Source organism: Acomys russatus, chromosome 4, assembly GCF_903995435.1.
Source record: "Acomys russatus chromosome 4, mAcoRus1.1, whole genome shotgun sequence".
NCBI classification, from domain to species: domain Eukaryota; kingdom Metazoa; phylum Chordata; class Mammalia; order Rodentia; family Muridae; genus Acomys; species Acomys russatus.
In genome coordinates, this window is record NC_067140.1 from 39,134,890 (window position 1) to 39,147,820 (window position 12,931).

Sequence of the window (12,931 nt, forward strand, 5' to 3'; positions counted from 1 at the left end):
TTCTCAATCTGTGGGTCGGGACTCCTTTGAGAGGCGACTGACCCTTTCATAGGGGTTGTATCAGATATTTACATTACAATTTACAACATTAGCAAGATTACAGTTATGAAGTAGCAATGAAAATCATTTTACGGTGTGGGGGATTATCACATGAAAAACTGTACTCAAGAATTGCAGCATTAGGAAGGCTGAGAACCCCGATCTCTTACCGAAAGCTTGTTATTTTCTTATGTGTATTAAAATCTGGCTTAGTTAGTTGTGAACCTTTCCTCAGTGAAGTTTTATAGTAGGTTCCTTGAAGTTTTGACTGCTGTTAGAACCTTTCATATAGGAACTGCCTCTTTCCTACTCCATGTAATTTTGGTGGTGCTGTCAATTAAAAGATTACACCCCACGCACAGTCGTAGCTACACGACTAAGGATGGCCAACCACGAATTAAAGAGTGTCTATAAATTATACCCGGGAGTGTCTCTTCATTTCCATGAAGCCAATACGGAGCAAAATAGGGCTGAGAAATTGGGGAAGGAAAATTAAATGTGTATGTATATATTTGTATGTGTGTGCATGTAGGTGTATATATGTCACGGTACACACATAGAGGTCAGAAGACAACCTTGGGTTTTGTTACTTGCCTTTCATTTTGTTTAAAACAGGCCTTCGTCTTGTTTTTGTTTTTGTTTGGTTTTCCCACAAGTACTAGACTAGCTGGCCTGTCACTGCCTTCCCAATTCCCTGAAGGAGAGCTGGGATTACAAGTGCTTAAACTATGGATCTAGTTTGTATGTATCCAGCTTTTATGTGGGTTCTGGGGACTTGAACACATGTCCTCGGGCTTATATAGGAAGCGTTTTTGTCCACTTAGTCATCTCCCCACCCCCAGAAGGATATTATTTTTAAAATTGACAATTTTATACACAAGTACTGTGAATTTGCAATCATTCACTTCTCAATCACCCTCTCTTACCCATTCCCACTCTCATGGACTCCTTTCTTCCTTACTATTTATTGCCTTATGTCTTTTTCCCCCTTTTCCTTTTTTCTTTTTGGTACAAGTGTTATTTGTGCGGATACCCATACTTTTTGTATGTTCACGATCGCAAATGCCACGCCATACATAGAAAACACCACTTTACAGCACTCCTTCTCATCCTCCAGCTTGTACCATCTTTCTCACTCCTCTTGCAATCATGTCCCCCAAAGTCTTGGAGGGGGTGAAAATAGATGTCATGTTTAGGCCTCAGTACTCAACAGTTACTGATTCTCAGCACTCAGAGACCAACTGTGAGTCTCTGTACTATTCACTGCCTACAGCAAGAAGTTTCTGTGACTCGGGCTGAGAACAACATTAGTCTCTCATTATAAGCTTAAGTGTTTAGGAGGTTGGTTGGCCTACAGTGTCCATTGAGCAAAACATCAGTAGTACGTTCTCCTCCAGGCCCTGTGACTTCTGCAGCTTTAAGTTTCTCATAAGGCTTCCACACAGTGTGAGACATACATTCCCTCGTGTGCTATCGGTCTCAGTCTAGTCGGGAAGTCATTGTTGGCAGGTGGTTATTATTACAGTACAAAGTCTGTAGTTGGGAGCAACTGACGTCTTCCTTTCTCCCCACCTTCTAGTACCATGAACACTAGCTAGCGGGGAGGAAACTGTCATGTCAGTTCCAGGCTGATTTCTCTGTGTCTTATATCCAACATGTATGGTGTCTTCAGAAATAGGGTCAAACCACCCAGTGCCTGGTGGACGAAAGCCTGCAGTGCTTCGAGAACTCCCCAGAAATATGGTATCAATGGTATCTGCTCATCTACTGCATCCATCCAGGCCTGAAGACTTGTTTATAACAGATAATACTCATTTTAAATGAGCTGGATCGTTACTTATAACTGGGGCGAGGGGTGTCTCCTTTATGTCTTATGAACTTGCTGAATTACAGGGCATTAAAGGAACCAGTTGATTTTCTCACCAACCTTTCTCCTGAATCTCAGTCGGTGCATAGGTTTTTTTTTTTTTTTGCCCCCTTCTTCTTACAAATGTGAATATTAGGTGTGGTTGTAATTTGTACTAATCTAATGCTTTTTATCTAGTTGAGTCTTTGAACAGAGACTTACACTACCTCTGGGTTATAAGCTAAATGGTGGTGAACAATATTTTCCAGGTCACATACCAACATGCACTTTCTTGAAGAGAGACATTTGTTTTAAGTTTATGATCTTGAGGCACTCTCAGTGGTACTAGCCTTGTTTTCTTCTTTTCTCTCTCTCTCTCTTTTTTTTTTTTTAAACTAGGCTCTCCCTGTTCAGTCTGTTTGAGATCTTATTAGGAAAGCCTCTATTAATCCTGTACTTTCTTATTTATTGGACAGAGAACTGGTAAGGCCAACTCCAGTTAAATGTGGGCTTTGGACACTACTCTGTCTCATGAGTTTTTCGTGGGTTCTAGTACCCCAAAATATTATACCACTATTTCTGTCCTACAGTGCCCAAGCTTAAGATTTATAAAGCCAATGTGGGAATGGTCCCCTAGACCATTAGGGGCCCATAGGTCAAAACTAGCCAGCTACCTATCCATTTTTATGTAATTTTATTGAAGTACAGCTATACCCAATCATTTATGAATTATTTGTTGAGCTGTTTGTAGCTTTTACATAGCAACATACCATATGGCACTTTACAGAAAGCTTGCCAACGTGTGCTCTAGATTCGATCATTATGATTATTTATCTTTGGATGAACAAAAATTGGATTCCCAAGGTACCTTGAGAGATGAAAAGATGAGAACATGAGATGGGACCTTGTGCTTTAGAGCACCCTGAGTAGGATTTGACACAGTGCCCGTGGGATACCCTTGCCTAATAGCTCCATCTTTTAGAAGCAGGGGAATGACCCAAACCTCGGTCTGAAGGTTTGCATTTACATTTTCATGTGGATTTCAACTTTGGCCAAGGATAGAATCACTTGTGTTGGCTGCAGGCAGTGCAGTCCTACTGGGCATCTAGACTTTGCAAGCACTGTCTCTGTTGTGTCAATCAATATGCGGGTCTAATGTCATCTTCAAGGAACATGAGATGCTTTCTTGCTGGGATTCGTGTCAGCTCTTGGTGGTTCAAAACAAATTACAACCACACCAGCAGGAAGTTCAACCTTTGAATTTGTGGCAAAAATCTGCAAGCTGTCAAAGCTACTTGTCTTTCCTTGGCACAATGGCTGCTGTGATGTGGGATGCACTGTCTAGGGCCATCATAGCAACTGCTGTGCACAATTTCTCCCCATCAGTCCAATTACACCTGTAGAACCCCAAATACCCACACATTTTGAAGCTTTACCAATATATTCTTCCTTTTCTTCCTTTTATTTATTATGGTATACATTTATTGGGGCAGACTAAACCAAAAATGATCATCTTCAATTTATGTTAGGGGGCCGAAAAGTGGGTCAAGAATTATTCACACAGAAGAAAGAATGAAACTGAAAGTTTATTTGAGAGTATAAAATTAAAAAAAAAGCCTAATTAAAAAAAAAAAAAGCAACCATATACAACCTTCCAGTTTACATTTACTTTGAATGTCACACACTATTTATTAACAACTTAGTTGCATTTCAAAAAAATTGTCAACTACAAGGTCGAGGGAGTTAAGTTAGGCAGTGAGTTTCCAACCACAGTGTAGTGGAGTGTTGACATGAGGCGCCAATCTCCTAGAAAAGAGACATTGGAGAGCATCCTTCTGGCTGGTTTAGAATTAGGCAACATAGTATTTAAAAAATCCTGGCTGGAATGGATTTAAAAAATATTGCTAGCCACTTACTTGGTATCTTGAGAAAAATGGGGGGGGGGAACCCCAAGTCCCAGAGCTTAGCTATTTATTTATTATCACTATTTTTTTTTAAATCCATAAAAAACCAAATCTATAGTAAAAATGTTCCTGTGTTTGTTTGGAAACAAAACCAATCAAAACAAAAAACCCAACTAGGCTCCCCTTATCTACTAAAAGCATTTGTTTTTCCCAAAATGCCTTGAAGCAGAAAAGCTCATGAGATTAGCTCACTGCACAATTAATTAAAATTAGAATCTTTTCCTCCAGACAACATTCAGAGCACCAAAAAGAAGCAGGGACCCATCAAAGGGAGGCAAGAGCTGCACTGGCTCAACTGGGATGAGATGTACAGGCAGAAACGCACCGTCTGCCACCCAGGTTCATTCTTCATTGGGTTATTCATATTCTCTCTCTCTCTCTCTCTCTCTCTCTCTCTCTCTCTCTCTCTCTCTCTCTTTCTCTCTCTCTCTCTCTCTCTCTCTCTCTCTCTCACACACACACACACACACACACACACAAACAAAGCAACTCAATTTCTACATTAAAAGTGAAAGACACAAGCAACTAGGCTTATAGATGCAAAACAAAAATAGACAAAACCAAAATGGCTAGCTAGCTTTCATGCAGAATAGTTTGGATTTGGTTAAAAATAAAGTCAATGGTACAGCATTACTGAAGGCCACTTCATCCCTGCTTCCTGCAGGCTCCATTTTAATTAGCATTGAACAGGTTATTGAAACTTTCGTCGGCTGTGGAAAAATGCTTTGAATGGGTGGCAGCTTCCTGAGGTGGCACCACCTGGTTCCAGTTTTGTCCTTAGTTAGTATGGTTTACCTATTATTGTCTGGTTGTCAGGGGTGTGTGGTAGTAGCATGCACTAGGGCAGGCTGGGCATGGTGAAACAGGAAAGGAGTCCAGATATATACAGTGGATGGAGGACTTCTCTCTCTGCACTTTTTTAAAGAACTCAATAAATAATAACTCCAAGATGCTCCAATGCTTGGCATGTAGGTGAGTCTGATGTGATATTATGGGATGGGGCTGAGGAAAGGCAGCATTTCTTTTTGTATCTTTCTTTGGACCTCACTAAAAGAGAAACAAAAACAAAACCAGAGAGATAGCTTTCCTATACACATATAAATAGTCCCTTAACTAGAAGGGAAAAAAAACAAACACACTGTTTCAAATGCATTTCTAAGAGACTTAAAAAAAAAAAATCCAATGGAAAATCTTGACTCCAAGTTATCTATTGTCCTCTTCTCTCACAGAAACTGCCAGATGTTTGGCTGGGTCTGAGCACCACTCTAACCCTAACCCTGACTTAGTGCACTGTTCCTGGGGTTGTGTGTGCAGTACAGGGACCTGAGAGTGCTCATAGGTGGTACTTAATGTAGTTCTAATGTAAGTTGGGAACTCAAGTCCTAATGCATGTGGAAAATAGAGCCCAGGTGCTCCTGGGACTTAGGTGCCTATTGATGAAGCTGCACGATGAGCCCGTCAGGCTGGGCCTGTGGGGCAAGGGGCCCAGTCAGAACTTTGGCCAACTTACTTTGCATCCTCATCCTTAGCTATGCCAGGTCATCTTGGAAGGGGACAATCCAGAAGCCAGGAAAAGGTTTACGGGCCCAAGGCAGGACTAGGCTCTGGCATTAGGAGCTAAGGACTCATGGCATAGTCTTCCTCCTTACCAAGAATGATGCCAAGGAAGACCCGCACTTCTAGAGACAGCTCTCAAAATGAGGAATCTTATCCAAACTTCTAAGGCCAGGTAGATGGTCTCTGAAACTCTCATAAAAGCAAACAAGAGTGCTGAAAGCAGAAAACGGTTGCTCATGTCAGAATTTTTCTTTGGCTTCTGCTGAAGTAAGAACGATGGACAAGGTGGGACTGGATGTTCACCTGGACACTTTTCTCGAGTGGCCAACCAGTCACGGCCTTCTGTCAGAATCCTCCAAGCCAAGTCTCCAAATGTAGCTGTGAGGTGGCAGCCCAGTAGACTCTGGCCTGGTGTCTTCTGACCTCCTGAACATGCATCATGGCCCTAGAACCCTGCCAAAGACTGCTTATTTATGGCTTCATCCTGCTGCCTGCCCAGTCACAAACCTACTGGGACAAACCAACAGGAGCACAGTCATCATAAGCCCAGGAGGAACAGTCACCTCACAGAGAAGATGACAATACATGACAATGCATCCTGTCAACTAAGAGGCCAGAGGAGTGCCAGGTCATTCTAAAGAGCATCCCTGAAATCTGGAGGAGGAAGGTGATGGAGAGGCAGTCAGCACCCCAAACTTCAACTTGAAACAGCTTCAAAAGGAGCTCAAAGAGCATCCCAGGAGCACAGGCTATTAGAATTCAACACGTTGGAGAAGATCTACCCATATGGACTTCGGAACCACTGGATCTTACACTTCTTCAGTTCCCTGGCTGGGCCCAGAGTCTGTAGGCTCAGCAGCGCCCTCTGGAGGGCCAGGCTGCTCTGGACTGTGGCTGCTGTCTTCCACACTCAGTAGGCTGCTGGCTGCCTGGGAGCTGGCACTGTAGGCACTTCCTGACCTTGAGCGATAAGGAGGCAGGTCAGCTTGGTTCAGAGACTCCGTGTCAGACGAATAGGGTGGTGGAGGAAGGTCATACCATGCCGGTCTGCAATGGAGAAGGCAAGAGGGAGGCAGAGAGGAGAGAACACATGAGCGTTAAGACGAGGCAGGTGATGCAGACCCAGCTCTAACAACAGCCCACTTCTGAGCAGAGGCCTATGGGAAGAATATGGTTTTACTGACAAGACAAAAGGCAATTCTCAGACCAGCAAACCAGTGGGCGGAAACATGACAGAACAGCGAGGTCTGTGTTCTCTGGCTGCTCCTGTCCAATGGGGCAGAGCCAGTACTCTATCTATCTTCTAGGCGGGCATGAATGAGGTTGCTAGACAACACCCTCAGATCACCTTGGGTGTTCTGCACTAAATGACTTATGGCCAAGAGTCAAGGTGGGAACTGTGAGTGAGTCTTTGACAGGAAGGGATTCTGGCTTCTTAGAAATCTAACTCTTTCTTTGGCCTTGGATGAGGTCACTCAACACCCTACCTCCCTCTCTGTTCAGAAAAGACCTGTTTTCCACTCTCTTCTCTCACTGCTGTGGGTCAGGCACTTTTCTGTGCATCTTTCCTCTGTGACCTGTGTTGCTCACAGTGCCCCTTGAGGTAGGCATCACTTTTATGTTGGTTGTCCTGGTGAGGAGCCAGAGGCCAATGATCACGGGTTAGTAAGCAGCAATGCAGGGAGCTGGAAGCCTGCCATTTTGTCTCTAGAGTTATCAGTTCGATCCCTACTCTACTCTAGCCTGGATGGCCCAAATGTGAAGGCTTTAAGTGGGATACGCATCAGATGATCCAGGTGCTGCATTCTCATCTGCAGAGATCCCGAAACAGCACCAAGTCCCGCCCAGTTCTTGAACTTTGCTTTGGATGAGGAGGGAAAAGGAAGATGATATCACACAGGAGGTGCCACTGGGAAAGGTCCAAGGAGAAGCCCAGCTAGCCTGGAGGCACAGCTTCAAGATGCTTGATGTGGCACACAGTGAGGCCTGGCCTCTGGGGAAGAGGGGACTCTGAGCAGAGGGACCTGAAGGCAGAACATTGAATGTTATAATCTAAGGAGACTCCGACAGCTGGCTGCAGTCCAGGGACTTCCAAGAGGGTTGTCTGGTGTGCGTGAAGGGAGGATAAACACAGCGATAAAGCATGAACTTAACATGTGTGAAGCCTTGATCTCAATCTCTACTCCCTCAAAACATATCAGAACAGGCATGATTTAGCCCTGCCCCCAATGCTGGTCTGGGCTCTCTATATTGGAGGTTCATGAATAATGCCATCTGTGATGAGCATTCCATTGCTTAACAAAACTTGGGGTATTCTATGCCATTGTGTTTACTTTATACACGAAGCTAAGCAAGGTAAGAGACTTACTTATTCTCATTCAGCCAACAAACTAACCAACCTCCCAGGATACTTTTCTTACTAGTAGCCAAACTGCAGAGATGGCCAATGGCTGTAACACTGCAGCTTAATCATGGAGGAGCAGAGGTCCTTCCTCTAGGTCCTTAGACAAGTGACTTAAACTGTAGGACCCTAGTTATGTCCCTCATAGATGTCCCCAGGGGATTAGATGACATGGAACATCCTATATGGAATCAGTAAATGTCAATCACCGTTACTGCCCACAGCTACTGTGCCCAAATTCTTGGTGAGACTTAGGTAGCCGGGTATGTGCACACGAGTCTCTCCCCATGTCAGATGCCTTTCTCGGCAATCTCTCACCTTTGGTCTAGCAGGGCCTCTGAGTAGGAGGGTGGAGAGCCTACATCTGAGGCATTTTGTTCGGCCTGGCTAGCCACATACTGAACACCATTATTGACATTGTAGGTGACATTGCAGTGGTGGGGGTGGTCCAGGACCACGAGGCGAGAGAGCAGTACGGGATGCTGCAACCGGTGCACAGGTAGAGTCATAAGGTTGTTCCGTTTTCGCTGATGATGCAGGACCAGTGCCAGCAGGGCCACCACCAGAACGAAGATGACGGAGCTGCCGATGATGGCGTAGGTGATACTGGGGTAGTACACGAGCTGGTTCTCTGAGGTCACAAACACCTGCCCGCTGCCTGGTTCTGGGAAAACCAAGAGAAAAAAGAGGAAGGGAGATGGTTACAAGTGAGCTTTTCTAAGCCTTGGAAAATCAACCCCAGAACTGATTTGCCAACTAGCATAGCAGGACTCTTCACAGCCACCAGAAAGGGTGACCCCCAAATGTGTGCTGAATGGACAGTCAGACTGTGCTATATCCACACAAATAACTCTCACCCAGCCCCAAATGTAAACACTGAGTGTGAATTTCAGAAACGTGCAGAGAAATAAGCCACACCCCCAATAACCCAGATTGTCAACTGTTTATATGTAAAGGCCAAGAGAGAGAGAGAGAGCGCGCGAGGGCAGGTGCTTGGATTAACTGCAAGTGGGCATGAGGGTCTTGTTGGGTCCCTGACAACGTTCCCAGCCCAGACTGGTGATGACAGCACATGCTGGGAAGTGAACTAAGACAAAACATTGAATTGTGCAGTTCATGTGAGTGAATTTTATGGTCTATAAACGAGACCTCAGTAAAGTTAGTTAAAACTCAGTTGGGGGAAATACAATACCCAGGGATTGAGTGAAAGTTCTTAGGGTTCCAGAATTGAACCCCAGCTCTTTATTGAAAATGAATGCTAACGCACACACGAGGAAGGTTGGCCCATACATCTAGGGTCCCCCCATCTGTAGAACACCTGTTTCCTGCCAGGCCCCGGTTGATCTTTATAGCTACAGGGACAGACTCGAGCCAGACGGGTTCCACTGGTTCTTCAACCTACTTTCTGCATATGTGCCCTTGGCAAAGTGCTGGGCTACAAAATGGGCTAGACACTGTCTGGGCTTCTGAAGCATGGCACAGACAACAAGCAACACAGACTTAGAACAGCAGCCGTCACTTTGTGCTACGTTCACATGTGTGTCTGATACACAGTACATGATACTCAAGGATTTAGCTTCACTTTTTAAACATTTTATTTGGCATCTCATATATCCCAGGCTGGCCTGGAACTCACCACGGCCAAGGATGGCTTTGGATTTCTGATTCTGCTGCTTCTACTTCCTGAACACTGGGAGCACGTGCCACTGCTCCCCATTTATGTGTGGGGTGGAGCCCAGGACTTCATGTATGCCAGGCAAGCACTCTATCGACAAGCCAAGGCACGGTGTTTAAGATGAGCACAGTGGGTCTTGGTGAGCCAGGGTTCCCTGGATAAGATCACAGGGGTTGGAGGGAGGAGCAACCTGTGGGACCTTAGCTAGGCCCTGACACTGCTCTGAGCAGCCAAGACTCACTGGACAATTTGCAGGCATCTCCTCAGGTCTCAGAGTGAGGGTCTGAGTCACAGCCCATCTCTGCTGACTACCAATACCTTCCTCCTTCATGTGCTAAGGAGCTACACGTCAATGCTTCAGGTGGCCTGCTTCCCAGCCTGCAAGCGCAGCTGACAACCTCAGGAAGTGCAGACAGGCACAGGAAACCATAACAGCCCCTTTCAGAATCTGGGGACCCCTTGTTGGTGCCAAAGAACTACAACAACCCATTGCTGTGCCCAGTTGGAGGAATATTCTAGTATTAGTCCCAGAGGGCGAATTTTGGACCACAGCTCTGTGTTTCTTCCATCTGTGACTCGGGCGGAAATTTCTGTGGACCTAAGAGAGGCCAAGAGTTATCAATCTGAGGTAGCTGTAGAGGTGGAGCTAAGTTATTCATCCCCTTCTTCAACAAGAACAACATGTATGCTTTGTTTACAGCTACAGTCCCAAAGTGGAGGAGAAGACCCGGCACACAGTAGGTACTCAATAAATGCATTCAACTCCACAACAACCCATCAGTTTATTCACACTCTATGGTAAACAGTAGGTGCTATTATGATTTCAATTTTAACTCAGAGAGGTGGATTCATCTGTCCACAGTCACGGGAAGAGCCTGATAGCTGGCTACCTTTAAAGCCTGCATGCTGTAGAACACATGATCTCTGCCTTCCTGATTTAAGGGGGAAAACACATCCCAATCGGAGACAAATGAAGACCTTCCCCTTGTCCCTTCTCTTTGTGTTAACTTTTCCCTCTAGCCATACCCACACTTGGACTAAAAGCTCAGGGGATTCTTCACGTTCCTGGCAGCCATCATTCTAGTAAACCTTCACATCTGAACTGCACAGAAAGAGGCAAATATGGGCCTTCTGAAAGGTGGTCTCCTATACACGAACAGTTATGGGACGGGAGAGGCCTAGGACTTTCCTGGAGACAAGTAACTGCGACTCAGCTCTTAGCTTAGGTAATTTAAAAGCAGAGTGGGGCTGAGAGGCAGAGGTGGGGCAGAGGGAGGTTCAGAATTCAGGATTAAAATACCTTCTCTGGGTTATTTCCTGCATAGACCTTCAGGTCACAAAGCTCTGGGGTGGATCCTGGAGCTGTCATTTCCAGGTGCCTGTGTCCAGGCAAGTGATTTAACTTTCATAAGCCTTAAGTAATGGCAGCACCAAGAAAGTTAACAGGATCCATCTGCCCAGGTCACATGAGAGTGTTGAGCACAGTGCCTGACAGGGGTTTGCACTCAGCAAAGCTAGTTCTTTAGAAAGAAATACTGCTTTAAAATGGCCACAGTGCAATGTGCATACTGCAAGCAGCCTTTGAAGTGTGTAGCTCAGTAGCATTGAGTGTGTTCTGGCTGCTGTGCAGACGTCACTGCTGTCCATCTCCAGGACGCTTCAGCTCTGGAGAGTCAATGCCCCTTCTTAGCATGTGTGTTCTTGAGATCCTCACCAGCCATCGCTGACAAGAGGTGGAGAGCCTCTGTGGCGGGGGTGAGGAGGAACATGGTAGATTTTCACACGGAAAGTCAGTGTGTCCAGAGATTCTGAAACTGACATCGGTGTGACCACTGGCGCCATTACAAATACAAAAGGGGCCTCTTTAATGAGGGGAGAGTGAGGGCTTTTGTATCCCAAGGATCGCACTGTTGTCTCTGAAAGCTGGCTCCTCCAGATGTGCGGCTTTGGCAGTCAAGAAGCAGCGATCATATCCACTCAAGGAGTAATGATGCCACATAACTCAGAGCTGCCTGAGCTCGTTTGCTCTGCGTGTAAAATGCCATCTTGCATTAATTCATTAACTGGGCCCACTTTTCTTAAAAGCTTAATGAGCCTGCTGGCCAAATTACTAACATCAGAGTCGCCTGCGACCTGCGGTCCAAGTGTGTGATCCACGGATAATGAAGTTTCCATGTATCCTGGCTGTCCCTCAAGCGAATGTCCTCCTGTACTACCGTCAAACAGTTTAGACCCCTACCCACTACCTGCTTTTGTGCCTCTTGGAGATGTGCTGTTACTGGAGCTCTTGGGGCTCTCATGGTGGCCAGCCCCTCTCCACCCCCCCAGTGGCTTTGCACCAGTCCTGGATGTTCATCCCCGAGAAGGCAATGTGAACACCTAGCAATGCCAGCTTCCTAGCTGAAGGCTAGTGCCCTCGGCGAAACAGCTTTGCCTAACTCAGGGGCCACCCAGACTCCTGCAGGAACCACAGCAGTGGAGACTTGTGATTTTGCGTCACTTCCCATCTAGATATTTCATTCTTACAAATGAAAATCAAGTAAACTCCAGGATACTGGAGTTTATCCATCAGCTTGGCCAAAGGCTGAGTGTGGGCTTTTATTCTGCTGGGCGGGTCTTTGAAAAACATGCATATTCATGTGCAGGGTTTACTCGGGTGTGGACAGTGAAGGGTAAGTGGGTACAAATATGGGGTAGCGGGGAAGATTAACAACAGATTAACAACACACAACAGCCTTCTGTATTTACAAGTGGGGCTACATATCCATTAATTCTGCACCCCTGCATTTCAGAAATGGTGGATTTGATATAAACAACCTTATTGACTATGTGCAGACATTTTTGGGTCACTAGTCCCTAAACAACACAGTGTAAGAATTAGTTACAGAGCACCCACACTGTACGAGGTATAAATAATCCAGAGGTGACTTAAAGTAACAGAGGAGAATATATGGAAGTTCTATGTAAATATTGTAACATTTTATGCAAGAGGCTCAAGCAGCTGTGGATTTTTGGTATGGCGGAACCAATCCATCACAGATACCGAGAGACGAATGTATATTAAAAATACAGTTACTTCTGACACCGTATCACAGTAAAAATGAGCAATTTTTTTTTTCTTTGCATTGCTGAGGTTCAAAGCCAGCGTGCTGTGCATGCTAGACAAGCACTTTACCGTTGTGCTAGAGCTCCAGCCCAGAAATTACGTTTCAGTACCAGTATCCGTGAAAGCATTGTTTGTAACAGCAAATATAACAGACAAAATGTAAATTTCTATCATCACAGCTTGGTTTAGTAAATTATGCTGTTTCCATGTAGTGCTACTCCTGTTTTAAAATTTACATAACAAATACCACCGTGGAAGTCTTTGGAAGATGCATTGATTAGGAAACGAAAAACCAAAGTTCACAAGAGAACTGTTACGGTTTATATATTACTTTAAAGTGTGT

The 12,931-nt window shown here is 45.1% G+C and overlaps 1 protein-coding gene across 2 annotated transcripts in view; it reads right to left on the reverse strand.

Annotated features, from left to right (window-relative positions):
- Positions 1-5,689: 5,689 nt before the first annotated feature.
- Ldlrad3 (low density lipoprotein receptor class A domain containing 3) overlaps positions 5,690-12,931 on the reverse strand; it is a 235,801-nt gene continuing 228,559 nt past the window's right edge. For both annotated transcript variants that reach the window (XM_051144220.1, XM_051144219.1), the window contains exons 5-6: positions 8,126-8,471; positions 5,690-6,453 (exon numbers count right to left, since the gene is read on the reverse strand). In XM_051144220.1, coding sequence (XP_051000177.1) covers positions 6,216-6,453; positions 8,126-8,471 — 584 coding nt within the window. In that variant the 3' untranslated portion in view covers positions 5,690-6,215. The remainder of the gene's footprint in view (positions 6,454-8,125; positions 8,472-12,931) is intronic.